The sequence below is a fragment of the Aotus nancymaae genome, unplaced genomic scaffold (assembly GCF_030222135.1).
Source record: "Aotus nancymaae isolate 86718 unplaced genomic scaffold, 86718_ANA_hifiasm-v0.15.2.pri h1tg000012l, whole genome shotgun sequence".
NCBI classification, from domain to species: Eukaryota; Metazoa; Chordata; class Mammalia; order Primates; family Aotidae; genus Aotus; species Aotus nancymaae.
This window is the reverse complement of record NW_026988423.1, coordinates 41,676,536-41,700,838: the sequence shown is the minus strand read 5'-3', so window position 1 is coordinate 41,700,838 and position 24,303 is coordinate 41,676,536. Positions and strand designations below refer to the sequence as shown.

General features: G+C 41.4%; 2 protein-coding genes across 4 annotated transcripts in view; one reads left to right on the top strand and one right to left on the bottom strand.

Moving 5' to 3' along the window:
* LOC105714933 (S-adenosyl-L-methionine-dependent tRNA 4-demethylwyosine synthase TYW1) overlaps nt 1-24,303 on the bottom strand; it is a 257,762-nt gene that overhangs the window by 96,208 nt on the left and 137,251 nt on the right. For all 3 annotated transcript variants that reach the window (XM_012449092.2, XM_012449091.3, XM_012449093.3), the window contains exon 13: nt 23,951-24,086. In XM_012449092.2, the coding sequence (XP_012304515.1) occupies nt 23,951-24,086 (136 nt within the window). The remainder of the gene's footprint in view (nt 1-23,950; nt 24,087-24,303) is intronic.
* On the top strand, nt 9,664-10,848 carry LOC135274586 (non-histone chromosomal protein HMG-17). Its single transcript, XM_064375328.1, has one exon. It carries the CDS (start codon nt 9,758-9,760, stop codon nt 10,028-10,030), a length of 273 nt encoding a protein of 90 aa, XP_064231398.1. The 5' UTR covers nt 9,664-9,757; the 3' UTR covers nt 10,031-10,848.

Genomic DNA, 24,303 nt, shown 5'->3' with positions numbered 1-24,303 from the left:
ACTCCCTATTTGGGGATCTCTGTTATATGCAGCTAATCTGAATCCCAAGTGATACAATTCACCTTTGGTCCAATTCTGAGTATTGTTATACAATATTCTTGTTTTCACTATTTTACAAGTATCTCTAATTATAGTTTTGATCTCCTTTCACTTGAAAATTAAAAGTAACTCTTCTGAATTACTAAGTGGTTGGGCTTTGTTATTTACACTTCTGATGGTCTTGCTACACTCTGTTCAGTGGCAGTAGCCTATGTTATATTTTTGTTTATATTTTGTCTCTCCTGTCAGAAAACAGTGGCCTTATCTGCCTATCTGCTTGTCCTCAGAAGCTAGAAGAATCTTTACCAGATATTAAGCACTCAATAAATATTTGTTGAGTGAATCAGTACAGTTTGGACAGTTCAGATCTTTTTAACATTTGTTTATAATCTAGTATATGTTAGGCAAACATAAGAAGGCATCATAAAAATAAAAACACAAGGGAAAATGGATAAGTGTTGGAGGAAGGCAATCTATCATTATGAAGAAATAGAGCAAGATTCTCTCACAGGATGGGAAACTACTTATGTTGCAAAGGAGATAAAGTTATGTACATAGTATGATTATAACTATGGACCCCAAACTTAAACGTGTATCAATAAGTACCATAAAAATAATTGTAAAAGAACAAAGGCTGGGCACAGTGGCTCAAGCCTATAATCCCAGCACTTTGGGAGGTCGAGGTGGGAAGATTGCTTGCAGTTTGGGGAACGTGGTGAAACTCTGTCTCTAAAAAAATAAATAAATAAAATAAAATAAATTTTAAAAACTAGCTGAGCATGGTGGCACAGGACTGTAGGCCCAGCTATTTGGGAGGCTGAAGTAGGAGGACTGCTTAAGCCCAGGAGGTGGAGGCTGCAGTGAGTCGTGATTATGCAACTGTGTTCCAGCCTGGGCAACAGAGCAAAACCGTCTCAAAAAAAAAACCAAACGAACAAAACATAAAAATGATAAACTAAATGCTATAAATTTGAAAAATGCTATTTGAAATACAGTGGGCAGCAGGAAGGCATTCAGAAAAAAAGGACCATGGGAAACATATATCCAATACATTTAAAGAACCATCATATCACTGGCTGATCTAATGATGGAACAATAGTAACACAGGCATCTCCTGGTTGAGAGCACCAATCTGTTCCTAAAATCTGACATTATACATAAAAATGCTAAATGAAGTATACTTCACATTCTTTTAATTGGGAAAAATTAAAATGTGTTACAGATCAATTCAAAATCTCCAGTTTTTGAAAATGAAACTAAAATGGTAAAATGCCCGTATGTATAACAACCATTGTACTGGTCTGTAAAATCTGCAAAATACTGCTAACAGCTGAAAACAAAAAAAACAAGATTCACATCAACTGCTCAGGATGGGAAAGTGGCCTCTCTCAGTGCCAGCAGCAGCAAGAAGCAAATAAGTAGGCCTTTCAAATCACTCACATCTGACTCTCATCATCGACTGATTGTATTTGGAGCTGGCATTCCGGATTTTTCCTGCATATGGTTTTGTTTAAAATGCTGTATTCGTTTTTTGGAAAATAAATATAAATGTTGCCTTTGTAAATATCAATTAAAAACATTGCATTGAAAGACCTGTGCTGTAGGAAGTTCAGATATTAAAAACCAAGAGGAGGCCAGGCGCATGCCTGCGATCTCAGCACTTTGGAAGGACGAGGGGGGAGGATTGCTTGAGCTTAGAAGTTCGAGACAAGGCTGGGCAACATGGCGAAACTCTGTCTCTATAAAAAACACAAAAATTAGTCAGGCGTGGTGACACACGCCTGTAGTCCCAGCTACTTGGAAGGCTAAGGCAAGATCATTGCTTGAGTCGGGAGGTGAAGGCTGAAGTAAGCTAAGATCATGCCACTGCACTTCAGCCTGGGTGACAGAGCAAGACTCCACCTCAAAAAAACAAAAAAAAAAACAAAGAGATTTTGTATTGGAAAACCAGGAACCTACAAAGAGATGACCCATAGGGTATGCCTGTATTTGGAAGAGATGTCTGTTTCTATACTCTTCAGACAACCTGATGATGTATGAATCAAAAGTCAAAGGGTAGAGAAAATTCTACTCCCTTGTGGCTAGTCAGATCTTTAAAACCATTTCTCTTATTTTTAGGTAGTTGTGTGTCACTACTATTCAAGCCATAATCTACTCAAGGCTGACCTTAATATACAGCTAGCTTCACATAACAGATATCTTCTCAAATGGGAAAAGGCTTTGGTCATGAAAGTCACCCTCCCATGACACACACTACATGTGTGTTTGGTCATCTAGGCCACTGAGTTCTACAAATGTCTACTGAATTAATGATCCACTGCTGCATTAATGACATATAAAATTTTATCAAATTTTTAAAGATAAAATACAAATCGGTTTTCTGTAATGTTATCATAGATTTTGTTTTTAGTGGAAACCGGAAAACATGAGAAAATGTCATCCATAACTCAAAAGTTATACACTATTTTTGTTTTTGTTAGGTTGTTTTGAGACAGAGTCTTGCTCTGTCGCCCAGGCTGGAGTGCAGTGGTGCGATCTCGGCTCACCGCAACCTCTGCCTCCTGGATTCAAGTGATTCTCCTGCCTCAGCCTCCTGAGTAGCTGGGACTACAGGCACGCGCCACCACGCCTGGCTAATTTTTGTATTTTTAGTAGAGATGGGGTTTCACCATGTTGGTCAGGGCTGGTCTCGAACTCCTGACTTCGTGATCCGTCTGCCTCGGCCTCCCAAAGTGCTGGGATTACAGGCATAAGCCACCATGCCCGGCCAGTTATAAACTATCATAAATGATTTTGTTCAAACGTTTTTAAATCAAAAAATTATCTAATTAGTATATACATCAAAAAATGCTTTCTCAGCTTCTGTCAAATGATTACTTGAATGTTTTTGGAATCACAGAATTATTTCAACAGCCTTTTGAAAGCTCTCTTGGTGTGCTGGGCATGATTAGCTCGTGGACGGCTAGATCATTAAGACCATTTCCCACTTTTGGAGTAGTGTAGATTTATTTTTTAACAGGAAAGCTGAGAAAATTCCTTCTCAGCACCCCAGCTTATCCACTGTCATTCCACTCCCCACACAACCCTACGCTCTTGGATTCCAGTGGAACTGAACTGCTTCAACAGCCACACGTGCATGCCCAAATCACCGAGCTCTGCCTGCTTCTGCAAATGGGAAGGCTCTTTAGTAATCAGTGGTGACTCCTAAGGAACACAGAGCTGCTGGGGGTCAGAGTGGAGGGGAAGCTTGCTTCTTACTCCTATCAGTCTGTGACATTTTCAGTTTATACCAGATTAATAACGTATGCATTAAATAACACTGAATTTTAAGTCTCAGTTCCGCTATCACCTCTTGCAGAACGACTTTTCTAATGTCACCATCTCTCCTCATGCTCTTTGTAGCCCTGGTACATACACATACCCCAGCACTTGTCACCGAGTCCTGAAACTATTTGACTCCCACACATACAACTCCTCTAAGGCAAAGACCACATCCTAGTTGTAATTACATCCACCTGCCTAGCACAGAACTTAAAATATGCTAGGCTCAAAGTAAGAGTTGGTGGAAGTGACTACAGTATAAACAAAGCCTCCAAAATATTGACAGTCATTTATATGCAAAAATTATTCTCAGAGGCAAACAACCACTATTTAATTCTGAACTAATTTTTTTCTTTTCTTTCTTTCTTTTTTTGAGATGGAATTTCGATCTTATTGCCCCAGGCTGGAGTACAAGGACGAGATCTCCACTCCAACTTCTACCTCCCGGGTTCAAGAGATTCTAGTGCCTCAGCCTCCCAAGTAGCTGCGATTACAGGCACCCGCCACTATGCCCAGTGAATTTTTTGCGTTTTTAGTAGACACAGGGTTTCACCATGTTGGCCAGGCTGGTCTCGAACTCCTAACCTCAGGTGATCCACCCACCTCAGCCTCCCAAAGTGTTGGGATTACAGATGTGAGCCACTGCATCTGGCCTAATTCTGAACTAATTTTATTGATAATAGCACTGGCTGGCCAGGTGCAGTGGCTCATGCCTGTAATCCCAGCACTTTGGGAGGCCAAGACAGGCAGATCACTGAGGCCAGGAGTTCAAGACTAGCCTGGTCAATATAGTGAAACCCTATCTCTAAAAAAAATCCAAACAAAAAATCAGCCAGGCATGGTGACTTGTGCTTGTAGTTCCAGCTACTTGGGAGGCTGAGGCAGGAGAATTGCTTGAACCTGGGAGGCAGAGGCTACAGTGAGCTGATATCACACCATTACACTGCAGTCTGGGTGACAGAGCAAGGCTCTGTCTAAAAAAAAATAATAATCAATTAAATCATAATAATAGCAGCACTGGCTGGATGTGGTAGCTCACATCTGTAATCCCAGTCCTCTGGGAGGCCAAGGTGGGAAAACTGCTTGAGGCCAGGAGTTGGAGACCAGCCTGGGCAACACAGTGAGATCCCATTTCTTAAAAAAAAAAAAAAAAATTAGCTGCACATGGTGGCACATGCCTGTAGTCACAGCTACTCAGGCAGCTGAGCTGAGAGGGTCACTGGAGCCCAGGGGTTCAAGGCTGCATCAAACCATGATTGTGCTGCTGCATTTCAGCCTGGGTGACAGAATAAAACCCTGTTTCCAAATAATAATATCACTGCCATTACTGAGCCCATATGCCAAGCAATGTATTCAGAGTTTTCATGTGTTATTTCTTTTTTTTTTTTTTTTTGAGACAGAGTTTCAATCTTGTTGCCCAGGCTGGAGTGCAGTGGCACATTCTTGGCTCACTGCAACCTCTGTCTCTTGGGTTCAAGCCATTCTCCTGCCTCAGGATCCCAAGTAGCTGGGATTACAGGCGCACACCACCATGCCCAGCTAATTTATATTTTTAGTAGAGAGGGGGTTTCCCTATGTTGGTCAGGCTGGTCTCAAACTCCTGACCTCAAGTGATCCACCTGCCTTGGCCTCCCAAAGTGCTAGGATTACAGGTGTGAGCCACCATGCCAGGCCTCATATGTTATCATTTAATTCCAACTAGGAAGTACTCTTAACCCCACTTCACAGAGGTTCAGTAGCTTGGCCAAGGTTGCATAGCTATTACAGTATGGTGCCATGGGAGTCAAATACTCGCACTATGCTCGCTTTCTGAGGAGTAGAAAGACCTCCATGGGGTTCTAGTGAAATATGTTGGCCAGACAAACACTAACTGTAAAAACAATCTCTGTCTGAAAGCTTCCAAAAGGTGGGGGAATAAATGGGGCATGAAAGGAAAACTCAGTGCTTTCGGTAACCACTGTACCAAACGGTGCTCAAACAACATATTCAAGTTGAGCAATTACTAGTATAAGACTTGGAAAATTATTCTGTGTGTTGGTTAGAATATTTAGGGAAAATAAATATATATGATATATTTTTATTTTTGTGATGCCCTCTTACGTTTGCTTAAAGCTTAATATTCTAGTCTGTAAATAAATGTTAAAAAGAACGAAACTGTACAAACTACACTGATTCACTCAACAAATACTTATTGAGTGTTTAATACCCAGTAAAGATTCTTCTAGTTTCTGGGGACCAGTAACTAAGGGCCCTGTTCTCTGGTGAGAGAGACAGAAAATAAATGAATAAAGATAAACACTTAGAGGCTATTTTTCCCCAGAAAAATAACCTACAAAATAGAAAATACTAGCTTTCTAGGTTATTATTTCTTAGAAAAATGATCTTCTTAGGGGTGGCTTCTGACAGGTGTCCTTTTTAAAAATAAGTAATACTCAGAAAAGGTATAAGGAAGAATACAGCCAAAGGTCTCCCTCCACCCCCAAACACTTGGGTCAAAACTAATTCAATGTGTGGTTGTATCTTAACTTATTTAACTGGCTGCTGACCGATGGATATTTAGCTTGCTTCCAATCTTCTGCTATTATAAATGTCACATGAATAATCTTGTATATATTTTTCTTCACATGAATGTAGTCTCAGGGTAAATTACTAGATACGAACTGTTCGCTCGAAGTGCACATTTTTTTTTTAACAGGTACCACAAAAGTGACCGTCAAAGATGAGCTGAAGCAATTTATATTCTCACCAGAGGTGTATGAGACTACTCACTTTCTCACTAATATTTTTATTTATATTTAAGGGCTGTGTGGATTTCATTAAAGGATTTGTTTCTTTTCCTTATTTTTTTATTTTCTTATTTTCTGTTGGCTTATACATCTTTATTTAACGATTGGCAGTAGTATTTTCAGTATGTTTAAGACATTTTAGTACCAACTTTAAACTTTTTTAAAAGTTTACCAACTTTATTCACTTTATTAACTTTAAAAAATTTTATTTAAAAAGTATTTTTTTTCGGAACTATTCCAATTTCAAAACACACCATTATGGAAGTGAGAAAAATTCAAGGAAAGAATAGGAGGCTGGAAAAATATTTTATAAAGTCTAAAGGCAAAGAACAAGGTAATAAGGTTTGGCTATGTCCCCACCCAAATCCCACCTTGAATTCCCACATGTTGTGGGAGGGACCTGGTGGGAGGTAAATGAATCATGGGGGCAAGTATTTCCCAAACTGTCCTCATGATACTGAATCAGAGTTTCATGAGCTCTGATGATTTGAAAAAAGGCATCCCCCTGCACAAGCTCTCTCATTTCTTGCCTGCCACCATCCACGTAAGACATGACTTGCTCCTCCTTGCCTTCCACCATGATTGTGAGGTGTCCCCAGTCATGTGGAACTGTAAGTCCAATTAAACCTCGTTGTTTTGTGAATTGCTGAGTCTCAGTGTGTCTTTATTAGCAGCATAAAAACAGACTCATTCACAAGAGATTCTGTTCCTCTTGAAAAGAGCATGAAGCAAAATGATGATTCACAAAGAAGATGATTTTAAGAGGGAAATGAAACCTCTTTTTTTTTTAATACAGTTTAAGGACCTGAATTTATTTGAGTGTATGTGTGCAGGCGAGCACACACACACACACACACACACACACACACACCCCTGTATACACAGGTATGTAATATGCAGTTAGCCTTTTGTATTTCTGGGTTCCTTCAGCATCTGCAGATTCAACCAACTGCAAATATAAACGGCGGTACTCGAGGGATGTGGGAACCTCAAATAGAGAGGGCCAACTTTTCACATCTGTGGGTTCTGCAGGGTGAACTGCAGGACAGTAACCATGGATTTTGGTATCTAGGGGTCCTGGAAGCAATCCCCTGCAGATACTGAGAGACAACAGTATATATGTGCGTTTATACACATATGTGTGCATACATATATATTTGTGCATACACATGCGTGTACACTTTGTTTCAAGGATTACAAATACTTACTCTATTTTAGAAACTCAAGATTTAAAAAGATCCACAAATAGGTCAGGCATGGTGGCTCACGCCTATAATCCCAGCACTTTGAGAAGCCAAGGCGGGTGGATCACTTGAGGTCAGGAGTTGGAGACTAGCCTGGCCAACATAGTGAAACTCCATCTCTACTAAAAGTACAAAAATTAGCCAGATGTGGTGGCGTGTACCTGTAGTCCCAGCTACTCAAGGGCTGAGGCAGGAAATTTGCTTGAATCCAGGAGGTAGAGGCTGCAGTGAGCCAATACTGGTCACTGCACTCCAGTGCAGGCGACAGAGCAAGACTCCATCTCAAAAAAATAAAATAAGTCTGGGTGCGGTGGCTCATGCCTGTAATCCTAGCACTTTGGGAGGTCGAGGTGGGTGGATCACGAGAACAGGAGATCAAGACCATCCTGGCTAACATGGTGAAACCCAGTCTCTACAAAAAATTAGCTGGGTGTCGTGGTATGCACCTGTAATCCCAGCTACTTGGGAGGCTGAGGCAGGAGAATTGCTTGAACCTGGGAGGTGGAGGCTGCAGTGGGCTGAGATTGCACCACTGCACTCCAGCCTGGACGACAGAGTGAGACTCCATCTCAATAAATAAATAAAAAAATAAAATAAAATATAATGATCTACAAATAACTACATGTTTTGAAGTAAGGCATTAGAGAAGTTTATCTGTTACATATATTTGTATCAAAATTCTTTTCAGATCGGCATATATTGAACATGGAAGAGACATTTACACTCCCATGTTTATTACAGCACTAGTCACATCGGCCAAGATTTGGAAGCAACCTAAGTGTCCAACAGCAGATGAATGGATAAAGAAAATGTGGTATTTACCCACAATGGAGTACTATTCAGCCATAAAAAAGAATGAGGTCCTGTCATTTGTAACAACATGGATGGAACTGGAGGTCATTATGCTAAGTGATATAAACCAGGCACAGAAAGACAAACATCGCATGTTCTCACTTAATTGTGGGATCAAAAAATCAAAACAATTGAATTTGTGGCGATAGAGAGTAGAAGGATGGTTACCAGAAGCTGGGAAGGGTTGTGGAGGTTTTGAGGGGAAGTAGGTGGGATACCTTCTGTGAGGGGAAGAAGGTTAATGGGTACAAAAAACAGAAAGAATAAATAAGACCTGGTATTTGACAGCACAACAGGTTGACTATATAGTCAAACATAATTTAATTGTACATTTAAAAGTGACTAAAGGAGTGTAATTGGATTGTTTATAACACAAAGGATAAATGCTTGAGGGGATAGATACCACATTTTCCATGATATAATGATTATATATTACATGCCTGTATCAAAGTATCTCAGGTACCTTATAAATAAATACACCTACTATGTACCCACAAAACTTAAATTTAAAAACAAAACTCTCTTTAGAACCTTCCTCCTGCATAGAGTTTTTTTGTTGTTGTTGTTTAAAAAAAAAAAAAAGGTAATTTCTGGTCTTGAGAATAGACATTTGAAGCAGAGAAACCAAGAGGGCTACCAGTTCAATATTCCCCATTCCCTGTTTGCCATCATACAGATTGCTTGCAAGGACACTGCCTAGGCTTCATATGGGATGGAACCCCTTGCTCCTCTCTGGGAAATACGGAGTGTCAGCAAAGCAAGCTATTAGACACAAGGAGGTACCTGGCCAGCACATTCTCAGAAAGTCATTTTCAGCATTTAACAAAAGCGCAAAGCCTAGTCCAGATCAGCAACCACCTCCCATATTTCTTAGTCCAAAAGTCTTTCTCAGTACCCTGAAATCAAGAGGAGGAGGTGCATGGTGTGAGAGTGTGGGCCTCACTCTGGTGCCTAGACAGGCTGTTTCTGGCAGTGGCTGTGATGCCTCCTTAGAGAAACACTTCCTAAGCACCACAGAGACGAGAAAGCCAGGCCCCTCGGATGAGACGTCTGATGCAGGGCGTCTTCATAGATTCCTCCTACAGATTCCGCCTCAAAGGTTTTTGTTTTTGTTTTTTAATTAAGTCTTAATCCACACCTCCACGCACACCAATCTTTCCACACAGGAAAGCTGTAATGCTTAGCCATGCGGACCACGTCACCCAACCACATCTCCCAGAGAGAGGCCTTTTTTAAACTGGCCACATAGTGTTGAATCATTCCACTCCAGCTAAGGTTGACTCCTGTGTTTAAGAGCATTTCACCCAATGGAACTGTTTCCTATTAGGTAGGGCTATCAAATATAATCTTTTAAAAGGCACAGTTTCAAATTTTCCTTTTTTCTCTCTCTCTTTCTTTTTTGTTTAAGAGATGGGATCTTGGTGAAGAAGAGGCGAGAACGACCCCCGGACCGAACAAAGCCCACGCGCTGCTGCATCCCGCGCCCAGCGCCTACGTCCCGCCGCCGTCGCCACCATGCCCAAGAGAAAGGCTGAAGGGGATGCTAAAGGAGATAAAGCCAAGGTGAAGGACGAACCACAGAGAAGATCCGCGAGGTTGTCTGCTAAACCTGCTCCTCCAAAGCCAGAGCCCAAGCCTAAAAAGGCCCCTGCAAAGAAGGGAGAGAAGGTACCCAAAGGGAAAAAGGGAAAAGCTGATGCTGGCAAGGAAGGGAATAACCCTGCAGAAAATGGAGATGCCAAAACAGACCAGGCACAGAAAGCCGAAGGTGCTGGAGATGCCAAGTGAAGTGTGTGCATTTTTGATAACTGTGTACTTCTGGTGACTGTACAGTTTGAAATACTATTTTTTATCAAGTTTTATAAAAATGCAGAATTTTGTTTTACTTTTTTTTTTTTTTTTAAGCTATGTTGTTAGCACACAGAACACTTCATTGTTGTTTTGGGGGAAGGGGCATATGTCACTAATAGAATGTCTCCAAAGCTAGATTGATGTGGGGAAATGCCTTTCCCTTCTAGTTTTGAGAGACTTCCTCTTGGCTACCAGGAGGAGGGATTCCCTGACTTTGACACACATGGCCACCTTGGCACACAAAAGCCTTGTGGTATGGAAAAACAAATTCGTTTTTATGTCCTCTTCTCCCTTTCCGTCTTTCAGCATAGACTTAACTCCCTTAAGCCCAGACATCTGTTGGGACCTGACCCCTAGTCATTTGTTACCAGTGTGTCAGGCAATCTGGACTTGCCAGTGATGCCACTGAGATGGCACCTGTCAAAAGAACAGTGATTCCATTTCTAGATTGTGGATCTTCAGATAAATTCTGCCATTTTCATTTCACTTCCTGAAAGTCAGGGTCGGCTCGTGAAAAGTTGTTAAACAACATGCCAAATGTGAAATGTCAACCCTCACTCTAAACTTTTCCCTGTTCAGAGCATCAGATGAAGACTTCATTGGGTTTTATAGTGGCTTTCTGATTTTTGGTAGTCCATCAAAGAAGGGAGTTTGAAAGTTGTTGTATACTGTTAATGATTGTCTGCCCATGTCCTGCCTGAAATACCATGATTGTTTATGGAAAGTATCTTTAATAAAGCTGGATACAGTTTGGCTTGGGAAAAAAAAAAAAAAAAAAGAGAGATGGGATCTTGCCATGTTGCCCAAGCTAGTCAGAAACTCCTGGGCTCAATAGTTTCTCCCACCTCGGACTCCCAAAGTGTTGGGATTACAAGTGTGAGCCACCGTGCCCGGCTTAAAAGTTTCTATACTTGTCCTTAGAAAGAGATTTTAAAGCTTAGAATAAAAAGAGTACCAACAAATAAGGAATGATTTGCAAGTAAGTGGGAATTCGAGGACCTGCTTAGAATAACTTTAGTTCTACCATCTTTCTTTCTAGAGAGTGCTGGAGGAAGGAGTTTGCTTGAATCAACTGATTCGCAACCAAAAATTCTGTAGCAAAATAAAGGCATGGTGGTTCACGCCTGTAATCCCAACACTTTGGGAGGCTGAGGTGGGTGGATCACCTGAGATCAGGAGTTTGAGACTAGCCTGGCCCACATGGTGAAACCCTGCCTCTATTAAAAACACAAAAATTAGCCGGGCATGGTAGTGCATGCCTGTAATCCCAACTACCTGGGAGGCTGAAGCAGGAGAATCACTTGAACCTAGGAGGCACAGGTTGCAGTGAGCCAAGACTGTGCCACTGCCCTCCAGCCTGGGTGACAGAGTGAGACTCCGTCTCAAAAAAGAAAGAAAGAAAGAAAACAGGAAAACTTGCAATTTCTTCCAATCACGAAGTCAACTGGAAAAGGACAACTACACATTATTAGTTCTGACAGTCAACAGTTTTAGGATTGTTATGCTGCCCTCACTAATAAAAAGATGTCAGTGTGTGTGTATATACATATTCATATAGATACTGTGTGTACACAGTGTACATATATATACACACACACTAACGGATGATATGTAGACCTACATTTCATCAAATTACAAACACTACTCCACAGTCATCATAGTTCATCCGCTAGCACTTTAAATGTCACATTATTAATTACAATGATTAAATACAAAACAATTTTCTTCTCATGTGAAAAAAAACCCAATTTATAATAGAAGAGATTGTTCAGATCAGATGAAATCTTCCTGCAGTACTAATAATATCTTGGCAATAGATCATTACAGAATGACATAATTGTAATAGTTTCATAAAGTTATGCTAACCGATGAAAATCTTAACATCACATTGTGTAACATGGAAATGTACTGTGCTGTTCTGGTTCAAAGAATAAGTAAGAGAAGGAAAAAGTATAACTTTGGGTAGCAGAACTAACTCCTATGTTCTGGAAACAGTTACGGTTAACAAGCTGAAGCACTTTGGGGCTAAACAGGGATTCAAATACCAGTTTGACTTTAGTGGCTGGTATTCAGGTTCCCAGACACGATCACCTCCACCTCGAGCTGTGCAGAATAAACAAGTGCTAAAAGATAGTAAAAATATACCATGAAGCCAAACAGCTCTGTGACCTTCAACTTCCTCATCTGTAAAATAAGGTGAACTACAGTATCTACACCTCACATAAAAGGTATGAAGATGAAATGATACATACTCAGGATTAGCAGTATCAGACTTTAGTAAGAGATTGTTTAACAGTTGTTAACTATTAGAGCTAGAATTATTAAATAAAAGAACTTATGATAAGAATGTTCTCTGCAGGACCAAATGTTTGCTGTACACTGCGTTCAGTTCAATAAAGAAACACAACAGAATCTAAACAGCAAACCCTGAGTGGTACACTGACTGGCTTCCAGGGGCAGGCACTAGGGGCTGGTGGGGCTGCCATACCCAGGCGGGGTGGATTTGCTGGCCAGATGCTGGAAGAGCAGGAGCCCTGGCAGTGGGCACATCCTTTATTCACAGAAAAACCCAGTTCGTTGGACGCTTCAGCATAAACCACAAAGACTTAAAAAAAATTTTTTGGCTGGATGCAGTGGCTCATGCTTGTAATTTTAACACTTTTGAGGTCAAGGCAGCGAACTGCTTAAGGCCAGGAGTTCAAGACCAGCCTGCCAACATGGTGAAACCCCGTCTCTACTAAAACACAAAAAATAGCCAGTGTGATGCCATGTGCCTGTAATCCCAGATACTTAGGAAGTTGAGGTGGGAGGATCGCTTGAACCTGGGAGACAGAGGTTGCAGTGAGCTGAAACTTAGTTGGGGTGATGAAAATATTCTGGAATTAGGTAGTGATGATTTCACAAGCTTGTAAATACACTAAAAATCATATTTTAGAAGTGTGAACTCCTCCCCATGTATTCATTCATTCCTTTATTCATTCATTCATTCATTCATTCATTCATTTGAGACAGGGTGTCACTCTGTTGCCTAGGCTGCAGTGCAGTGACACAATCATAGCTCACTGCAGTCTTGGCCTCTTGGGCTCAACTGATCCTCCCACCTCAGCCTCCTAAGTAGGTGGTACTACAAGCATGCATTAGCACACCTAGCTGATTTTTTTTGGGGGGTGGGGGGGCGTAGAGAAAGGGTCTCCATATGTTGCCTAGGCTGGTCTCAAACTCCAGGGCTGAAGCAATCCCCCAATCCTGGTATCCAAAAGTACTGGGATTACAGGCGTGATCCACTGCACCCCGTACTTTATGATATATAAATTATGCCTCAATTGAAAAAAAGAAACATGGGCATGGAACATTTGTCTCCTGGTTTCTAGGATTCTGAGTTTCTATACAGCTGGAGGAGATAAAAAGCTCTTGGCAGAATGAAGAATGTCTACCTGCATCTTTGACAACTTCCACTTCCTGGCCCAGCAGAAACCTTTTCTGCTTTTCCCTGGGTTCTCTGATAAGGTGAAGTCATTCACCCTGCTAAGGTTCACAGAGTTGTTTGGACATATTGTATCCTTTTTTTTGGGGGGCGGGGGGGGATGGAGTTTCACTCTTGTTCCCCAGGTTGGAGTGCAATGGCGCAATCTCGGCTCACCGCAACCTCCATCTCCCAGGTTCAAGCGATTCTCCTTCCTCAGCCTCCTGAGTAGCTGGGATTACACATGTCTGCCACTACGCCTGGCTAATTTTTGTATTTTAGTAGAGAGAGTGTTTTACCATGTTGGCCAGGCTGTCTCGAACTCCTGACCTCAGGTGATCTGCCTGCCTAGCTTCCCAAAGTGCTGGGATTACAGGCGAGAGCCACCACGCCCAGCCCCTTTTATTTATCTTTTAGCACTTGTTTATTCCACCAAGCCTAAGATGAAGGTTATCATTTCTGGGAACCTGAACACTACGGTGCATGAATTATTATATCAATTCTGTTTTTATTAAATGCATACTACAGGCAAAGCACTATCCGAGGCACTGAGGATACCACAGGCAATGAGAAAATGTCCCTGCTTTCACAGTTGAAAGAAAAAAAACCATTAACTATGAAAGTCTGGTGCTGCTGCTGCTATGGAAAAAAACAAGCAGGGAAGAGGAACGGGCAGTGCTGCTGAGGAGGGAAATTATTTTCCATAGGATGAGCAGGGACTAACCCTCTGATAAGGTGATATTTGAGTGGAGTCCTGAAGGAAATGAGAAAGCAAACCACAGCAATGTTAGAGAAGCCCAATGCAGACAGAAAGAATAAATTCTAAGAGTCTAGACAAAGGCAAACAGCCAAAAAGCAACAACATGCTCAGCCACTCCTGGGAGGAATACAAAACAAAACCTCAAAGCAGACTGGCAAAACTTAAAACCCTGACAATGGCCGGGCACGGTGCCTCACGCCTATAACCCCAGCATTTCTGAACGCCGAGGTGGGAGGATCACTGAGGCCAGGAGTTTGAGACCAGCTGGGCAACACAGTGAGACTCCATCTGTACAAGTTAAAGAATCAAAAAACTAGCTGGGCGTGGTGGTGCACGTCTGTAGTCCCAGCTTCTTGGGGGACTGAGGTGGGAAGATCATTTGAGCCCAGGAGGTTGAGACCGCAGTGAGCCGTGATGGCACCACTGCACTACATGCCACCAGAGCAAGACCCTGTCTCAGAAAATAAACAAAATAAAATAAACAACAAGACCAAGTATTCATGAGGATAGAAAGTAGAAATTCTAATGCACTAGTGTCCTAGGTATAATCACATAGGACAGGGTCCAACGACAAAAATCTAATCAAGTTCAAGTTTAAGATGTATACATTCTACGATCCAGCAACTTCCAACCACAGGTTAGTTCCTAAAATAAATACTGCATATGTGCATAGGGAGACACTCTCAATAATGTTCACTGCAGAGTTAGAAACTGTGAAATAACCCAGATGTAGGAATTTCTCCTACATCTGGGAGTATTTACAGGATGGAAGGCTACCTAGCAGTTACAAAGTCTCAAAGGCTAAATATAACAATATGAATACCTCACAAGCATAATATCAGACAAAAGAAAAACAGGTTGCATGGAGGAAGAAATGAGGGAGGGAGGCTACTATTTAATGGGTATGAAGTTCTGGCTGGGTGCAATGGCTCATGCCTGTAATCCCAGCACTTTGGGAGGCCCAGGCAGGCGGATCACTGGAAGTCAAGAGTTCGAGACCAGCTTGGCTAACATGGTGAAACCCTGTCTCTACTGAAATACAAAAATTGGTTGGGTGTGGTGGTGCGCGCCTGTAATCCCAGATACTTGGGAGGCTGAGGCAGGAGAATCACTTGAACCCAGGAGGCGGAGGTTGCAGTGAGCCAATATCACACCACTGCACTCCAGCCTGGACAACAAGAGTGAAATTCTGTCTCAAAAAAAAAAGGGGGCGTATGAAGTTTCACAGCTTGGGGGAAGTACGGGGAGATGAAACAGTCCTGGAGATGGACAGTGGTGACAGTGGCACTTAACGGGAATGTACATGATGCCACTTAACTGTATGCCTTAAAATGGTAAAAAGGTAACTTTTTATTTTTAAAAAATGGTCAAAATTTAAATCAAGTTGCATAAGGATATACCTAGGGTTATGTTATTACATAAAGTTTTAAAATATGGAAAACACTATCCTCTATTATTTATGAAGTTTTACATAAGACTGAAGCATAAATATGGAATGATAGGCCAGGAGCAGTGGCTCATGTCTGTAATCTCAGCACTTTGGGAGGCCAGAGGATCACCTGATGCCAGGAGTTCAAGACCAACCTAGGCAATACAGTGAGACCATATCTCTACAAAATGCAAAATTCAGCCAGGCGCAATGGCATACAACTTTTGTCTCTAGCTACTTGGGAAGCTGAGGTGGGAGGACTGCTTGAGCCTAGGAGTTCAAGGCTGCGGTGAGCCATGATTGTACCGCTGCACTCCAGCCTGGGCAACACAGCAAGACCCTGTGTGATGGTTAATACTGATTGTATTAAGATGGTCAACTTGATTGTATTAAGGATGCAAAGTATTGTTCCTGGATGTGTCTGTGAGGGTGTTGCCAAAGGAAATTAACATTTGAATCAGTGGACTGGGAGAGGCAGACCCACCCTCAATCCAGGTGGCCGCCATCTAATCAGCTGCCAGTGCGGCCAGAATAAAAGCAGGCAGAGGAACGTGGAAAGACTAGACTGGCTGAGTCTTCTGGCCTTCATCTTTCTTTTTTTTTTTTTTTTTGAGACGGAGTTTCACTCTTGTTGCCCAGGCTGGAGTGCAATGGCGCGATCTCGGCTCACCGCAACCTCCGCCTCCTGGGTTGAGGCAATTCTCCTGCCTCAGCCTCCTGAGTAGCTGGGATTACAGGCACGCGCCACCATGCCCAGCTAATTTTTTGTATTAGTAGAGACGGGGTTTCACCATGTTGACCGGGATGGTCTCGATCTCTTGACCTCGTGATCCACCCGCCTCGGCCTCCCAAAGCGCTGGGATTACAGGCTTGAGCCACCGCGCCCGGCCCCCTGGCCTTCATCTTTCTCCCCTGCTGCATGCTTCCCGCCCTCGAACATCAGACTCCAAGTTCTTTTGCTTTTGAACTCTCAGACTCACACCAGTGGTTCGCCAGGGGCTCTCAGGCCTTCAGCCACAGACTGAAGGCTGCACTGTCGGCTTCCCTCTTTTGAGGTTTTGGGATTTGGACTGGCTCTCCTGCTCCTCAACTTGCAGACGGCCTACTGTGGGACTTCACCTTGGGATCGCGTGAGTCAATTCTCCCTAATAAACCCCCCTTCACGTATTCATCTTCCCTGTTAGTTCTGTCCCTCCAGAGAACCCTAATACACCCTGTCTCTTTAAAAAATATATATGGAATGATAAATATCAAATATGGAATACTGAATACAGTATGGAATGATAAACACCAATTACAGGATATGGATTCCCTCTGAGAGAAAGGAAAGGAAAAGAAGTATGATAGAAAAGAGGTCCACAGGGCCTGCAAATGCATTTATATATTTACTTCCTCAGCTAGACTACAGTTACAGTGATACTTACTATCTTATTCACTGTATCCTTTCAAATGTATAAAATATTTCATCATACACACAAAAATGATGATAGAGGGCATCGTCTTTAAAAATTTAAACAAAATTACTTCCTATAATGTTTCTAGGTGTTTTTGTCTAGGCCTTATAAGGCAGGCTCTGTTATTTGCCCCATTTCACAGGTGAGAAAAATGAGTCCCTTGCCCCAAATTACACACACAGTAGGAGGCAGAGCTAGTATCCAAACCTTGGTAGTCTTGTTTTAGAGACCCAAGCTTTCCATGACTAAACCAAGCAGGGAACAATGGAATATACACCAAGAGGAGGGTGGATAAATGCAATTTGCTCACTGACCAGATACTTATGTGGCAATCATGTGTCAGTCACCTTGTTAACAGTTTTGAATACCGCAGTGAACAAAAAGGCATAACACACATTGTGCCTTCCCTAGGGGACCTTTCAGTTCACAGCAAGGACAATTAAATAAGCAGTCACACCAACCCCTGCTGTCCTGGGTGGTAAGAGAAAGCACAAGCACCCTTCATGCAGAAGTCCCAAATGCAGACCACGGGAGGGGAGGAAAGGAGTTGGGGAAGACTGCCAAAAACAAGACTTGGAAGGCTATTTGTTAAATCCATTTTAAAAAAAATGATCCAGACAGTAAGAACAGTGTCGAAGTGTTATATTTAATTCCTTTTTTTTTTGAGATGGAATCTCTCTCTGTCTCCCAAGCTCTAAGCTGGAGTGCAGAGGCATGATCTCGGCTCACTGGAACCTCCACCTCCCAGGTTCAAGTGATTCTCCTTCCTCAGCCTCCCAAGGAGCTGGGATTACAAATGCTCGCCACCACACCCAGCTAATTTTTGTATTTTTAGTAGAGACAGGTTTTCACCATGTTGAATGGTCTCAAATTCCTGACCTCACCGTGATCCACGGGTCTCAACTTCCCAAAGTGCTGGGATTACAGGCATGAGCCACCATTCCTGGCCTATAATTACTTCTATAGAAAGATGTGACACTCTGGTTTTTTTTTTAAAAAAAAAAAAAAAAAAAAAAACAGCTGGGCGTGCTGGCTCACATGTGTAATCTCTGTACCATGGGAGGCCGAGGCAGGTAGATGGGTTAGGGCTCAAGAATAGACTTTGGCATCAATGATGAGAGACGGAAATAAACAAAATAGGTCAACAAGAAGGGAAATTTGTCAGAACCATGGAAGAGAGACGAGCTCATCCTAAAAGAAGGAAAGGAAGAAGATACATTTCACTGACTACAAGAAACTCTAGGATAAAATCCATGCCATGATTTAATGTACCATTATCTTATGTTTCTCCTTTGGGAAACTCTCAATGCTACCAGTTAAATATATAACACATCCTCTCTGGCTGCATTCAATTTTAGAAATGTTTAAAAGTGATGAAACATGCATTGTACAACTCGGGAGTAGCAGAGGTGCTGAGACTTTGTCCTCGGTGTGAGCAGAGGTGTTGAGACTTTTTCCTCAGTGTGGGAAGGACAGAAAATCTGACTGTCAGGCCTCTACGATGGGAAGAAGGGTGCAGGGACATCGCTCACTCCTGCTGTTCCCTATACTGGCCAACAAGCAGGAAACGGGGCAGGATGAATGACTACGCTGTCCTTAACGTGACAGTCATAGAAGTGTAATGACAAGGAAAAATGCTGATAACACGATGTTAAACAAAAACAAGAGTAACATGTAAGATGGAATTAAATTTGCAAAAAAGCATGCCCTCCCACAGTGGATGAAGTAGAAGTAATTCAAATGTTAATTATTGCATTAAGGTCCTGGAATTATAGGTTATTTCTTTCCGTGTGTCTTTATATTTCTCTTTACTTCCCCCAAATTTCCATAATCAGCATATAATATTTTTATAACCCAAGATAAAGCCAAATATAAAATGTTCATTTCTTCATTTGCAAATTATGGGCCACATACATGATAGGGTTTATTTAAATATTTGATAGGTGTTTATATCTCATTGATGTATAATAAGCCCTTCTTCACAATGGAACACCCATTGTTCAAATGATGTCAGGTCAGAGCACCCTAACATCTGCAGAAAGAGGGCCAATGTTCATTGTTAATGTGTAATGCAAGAAACTATGTTGGCCATTTTTCTTTTTAAATATGAGGTTTCAAGAATCTCAATGCTATATATAACATAGAAAAGGATTAAATAGTTCAACTTACTACTGGATCTTGACCTTGGCATAATCATAGTCCAGCAGAAACACATCTGGTCACATTACTGATAAAAGTTTACTGCTAAAAGCTGGCAGTATTTTCTTGTATAAGATGTATTTCTCTTTTTTTAAAAAAGAACTATTTGACAAGTAGCTATCGCAGACAGAAACTGAAGCTAACACATTTTTTTCCTCTGTTATCTTGATGGAATTGGTTTTTAGCCCACAAACTCAAGTACCAATATATTTCTCTCCTCATATTGAAAAGGAAAATTTTGACAAAGGATAAAAATCTGGAAATGTAAACATTATACTTGCCAAGAGTTAAAAACAAAATATGCTACCTTCTATTTTCGGTAGTACTAGATCAGAAATGGGCTGAAAATCTTGGGACAAATCAAATTTTTTTGTTTATAAAGTTCAAGAAACACTCTTCAAATGCCTTTCCTTGCCCAGGCATATTATAAAAGCCTAATCAAATAACAGAAGATGATAACAGTATGGCTGTTCTAATTAAAATATCTGAAATAGCACTTTTATTTATAGTAATCCAATATGAGTTTTTATTTTTATTTTAACATATTTATTTTGAGACAGAGTCTCACTCTTGTTGCCCAGGCTAGAGTACAGTGGTGTATACTTGGCTCACTGCAACCTCCACCTCCTGTGTTGAAGCAATTCTCCTGCCTCAGCCTCCGGAGTAGCTGGGATTAGAGGTACCTGCCACCATGCCCAGCTAATTTTTTTTTTTTTTTTTTTTTGTATTTTTAAAAGTAGAGAAGAGGTTTCACAATGTTAGCCTGGCTGGTCTCGAACTCCTGACCTCAAGTGATCTGCCTGCCTCAGTCTCCCAAAGTGCTGGGATTATAGGCCTGAGCCACCACCCCCAGCCAGTATTTGAGTTTTTATATCTTCGACCCTAGCTAATACATATAAATACAAAATATATGTTTTAAGTGTTAAGCAACAGTAAACCAAATCTTGCTTAATAGCATCTACTGTGTCTTGTAAGATAAGACATTCAGAAGGAAATAACAGCTTAAGTTGATTCAAAGGAAAATTGTTAAGAGCAGCCTTCTGCCACAGATCTTCTCCTACAAGGCAACAAAAATGACACAAGAACAAGGAACAAAAACTCTAATTGCTACAAAATGCTCAGAAAGCAATTGCCCTAATGTGTGGGCAGTTTACCCAAGGAAGCTTTCCAACGAGAATTACACAGAGACAATAATGACTTCTACTTAAGATGCTCCTGGGTTGAAATTATTTTCTAGCTTTAAGTTACTGCATTACTATCATGAGCAAACCCAGAGTAATTAAATTGAATTTGGCATCCACAGGCTAGTAACTTCAAGGTATGAAATCAGTTTGTGGAACATTTTGACCAAAGAAAAGAAGTAAACTATTATTAAGCTATTGTGCTAATGTTTCCCTGTCATCTTGGGCCTGACTTTGCCAGATCCTGCTGTTTATTCCCATTTAAATCCATTCTGAGGCTGGGTACAGTGGCTCACGTCTGTAATCCCAACACTTTGAGAGGCCAAGGTGGGCGGAGTTCGAGATCAGCCTGGCCAACATGGAGAAACCCCGTCTATACTGAAAATACAAACAATTAGCCGGGCGTGGTGGCACATGCCTGTAATCCCAGCTACTCAGGAGGCTGAGGCAGGAGAATCACTCAAACCCGGGAGGCGGAGTTTGCAGTGAGCCAAGATTGCACCATTGCACTCCAGCCTGGGCAACAAGAGTGAAACTCTGTCTCAAAATAAATAAATAAATAAATCCATTCTGATTTTTATGCTATGTAAATCCAAGACAGCTTAGAAATCAAAGGCCTTTTTTCATTTCTTAAATAACATCACTATTAATAACAAATAAAGGCATAGATTAAACTTCTCGAGCATAAAACAGAAAAAAACCCTTGAAAATTTAAACAGCTGGAGAGTTGCTAAAACGCATATGCTATGTCACAAATCTCTGTTGAGTTTCCACCCATTCATTCTCTTAAGAAACGTTTCGGCAGGGCGAGGTGGCTCACACCTGTAATGCCAGCAGTTTGGGAGGCCGAGGCAGGTGGATCACTTGAGGTCAGGAGTTCGAGATCAGCCTGGCCATCATGGTGAAACCCTCGTCTCTACTAAAAATACAAAAATTAGCCAGGTATCGTGGCATGCACCTGTAATCCTAGCTACTGGGGAGGCTGAGGCAGAAGAATCGCTTGAACCCAGCAGGTGGAGGTTGCAGTGAGCCAAGTTCATGCTACTGCACTCCAGCCTGGGCAACAGAATGAGACTCCATCTCAAAAAAATAAAAAGAAAAAAAGAAATATTTATCAGGCCTGGAGCAGTGGCTCATGCCTATAATCCCAACACTTCCAAGGCAGGAAGATTGCTTGAGGCCAGGAGTTCAAGACCGTCTCTGCAAAAAATTATTTGGGCATGGCAGTATGTGCCTGTGATCCCAGATACTTGGGAGGCTGAGGTAAGAGGATCGTTTAAGCCCAGGAATTGGAGGCTGTAGTGAGCTATGATGGTGCCACTGTGTTACAGCTTTGGTGACAGAGCAAGACCCAGCCTCCAAGAAAAAAATGGAAACATTTATGAAATACTGTGCTGTGCTTGACATTGTGCAGAATTCAGACATAAGTAAGGAATATATATCAGGAGAGAGCAGCTAAGACAAAACAGAAGAAAAACAGTGCTTTTTAATAGATATAAAACTTAGAAAGGGAGAAAGGTGCAGCTAATTGTAATGAGAAAAGACTTTGCAGTAAAGGTAGTAACAAAACTGGGTCTAGGAGGTACACAGAATTTCTACAAGTCAAACAAGGGAAAGAAAGGACATTCCTTCCCAAATCTGGGGAGATAATAATCAAATCAAAGACTCAGAAAGGAGAAGGTAGTGGCCACGTGTGCGGAAACGGCAACGTAAGCAGGGAAGCATGGCCCCTCTGGGGAATACGGTGAAAAAGGAGTCAGGAAATGTACACTGAGGCCAGACAGCGAGGGGTTAGGGATGTCAAAGCAAGCGCTGGGCACAGGAGAGAAGGGAATTTTTCTGGGACAGTGATTCCCGTATCTGGCTGCATACCAAATGACACCAGGGATGTCTAACAAGCAGATTCTCAGACGCCATGAGGACCAGGAAATTGTCATTTTTTTTAAAGCTCCTGGGGTGATTCTCATTATAAGTCAGATGTCAGGAGTGCACAAAGAATGCTTAGAAAAGTGACAGAAAGGAAGCAAGGAAGGAAGGAGGATTGATGGAAGAACAGAGCCAGAAGGTTACTTTAGATGAAAAAGAAAAGGAAGGTAAGCTTGCCACATGAAAACACACAAGAAGGGCCAAATGTCTGCAGAAAAAGCTATTCGATGTGAACATTCTGAGGCTATTGATGGCTTAGGAAATTTGCTTCTAGAAATTCACGAAAATTAACTTCATATTTAAACATAAACTATTTGCAGGCTTTTTTTTTTTTTTTTTTTTTTTGAGATAGGGTCTCACTTTGTTGCCCAGGCTGGAGTGCAGTGGAGCGATCTCGGCTCACTAAAACCTCTGCCTCCCAGGCTTGAGCAATCCTCCCACTTTAGCCTTGTGAGTAGCTGGGACCACAGCTATATGCCACCACACATGGCTAGTGAGTGTGTGTGTGTGTGTGTGTGTGTGTGTGTGTGTGTGTGTGTGTGTATTTTTTTTTTTGGTAGACATAGGGTTTTGCCATGTTGCCCGGTTGGTCTCAAACTCCTGACCTCAAGTGATCTATCCATCTTGGCCTCCCAAAGTGCTGGGATTACAGGTGTGAGCCTCAGATTACACCCAGCCTGTAGATGTCTCTTTTAAGATGGCTATGTATAGTCTGCCCTCCGTATCTGTGGGTTCCATTTCCACACATTCAACCAACCACTGATGAAAAATATTTGGAAAAAATAGAACAATTAAAAATCACACAAATATTTAAAATGCAGTATAACAACTCCTTACATGGTATTTACATTGTACTACATATTATAAGTAATCTAGAGATGATATAAAGTATAGGAGGATGTGTGTAGGTTATTTGCAAATACTATGCCATTTTATTTTATTTTTATTTTTTATTTCTTTTTTTTTTGAAATGGAGTCTCACTCTGTCACCCAGGCTGGAGTGCAGGGGCATGATCTTGACTCACTGCAGCTTCCACCTCCCAGATTCAAGTGATTCTCCTGCCTGAGCCTCCCGAGTAGCTGGGATTACAGGCACGTGCCATCACAACCAGCTAATCTTTTGGTATTTTTAGTAGAAATGGGGTTTGACCACGTTGGTCAGGCTGGTCTTGAACTCCTGACTTAAAGGCAAATGATATATGTTAAGCATAGTGCTACAAACTTAAGAGGAACTCAATAAATATTTATCAAATAGTAAATATTCAAAGTTCCTTGAAGAAGGAAGTCTTTAAAAAGTTGAAAGTTATATTTCACTTTTTTTTTATTTTAAAGAGAAAAGAAGAGAAAGTACCTCGGTTCTTTTCTTTCATCTTTCTTTCTTTCATTCTTTTTAACTTCAGTACACACCTGAGGGTTATTTATTTTTAAGATGTCATAATTCTTACCTTGGCTGCCAAGGCTTTTAAACTGTCAAGGAATCTCCGCCAGAAATCCTTGAAGAGTGGGCGGTCGATTTTCTTCAGACGCTCTTTGGTGCTGGCATCCACACTGACATACAGCTGAGTAACTGGCTTGAGGTTCCTTAGTAAATTAAAAAAAAAAAAAAAAAAAAAAAGAAAGAAAACATATTCCTCTATCAGCCTTTCCATGATGTAAAACTTGCAATCTATAATAGATAAAGGGATTAAACATTTCACTGGTCTAGAGACTTCCACTTCTCCCCAAAAGACTGAACTAATGATTTTAATAATATGACAAAATGGGATGGCCTCTGGTTATTATTTATTTATTTATTTTT

Excerpts from the sequence above, each read along its gene's own strand:
- LOC135274586 (XM_064375328.1), top strand. The coding sequence starts at position 9,758 with ATGCCCAAGAGAAAGGCTGAAGGGGATGCTAAAGGAGATAAAGCCAAG.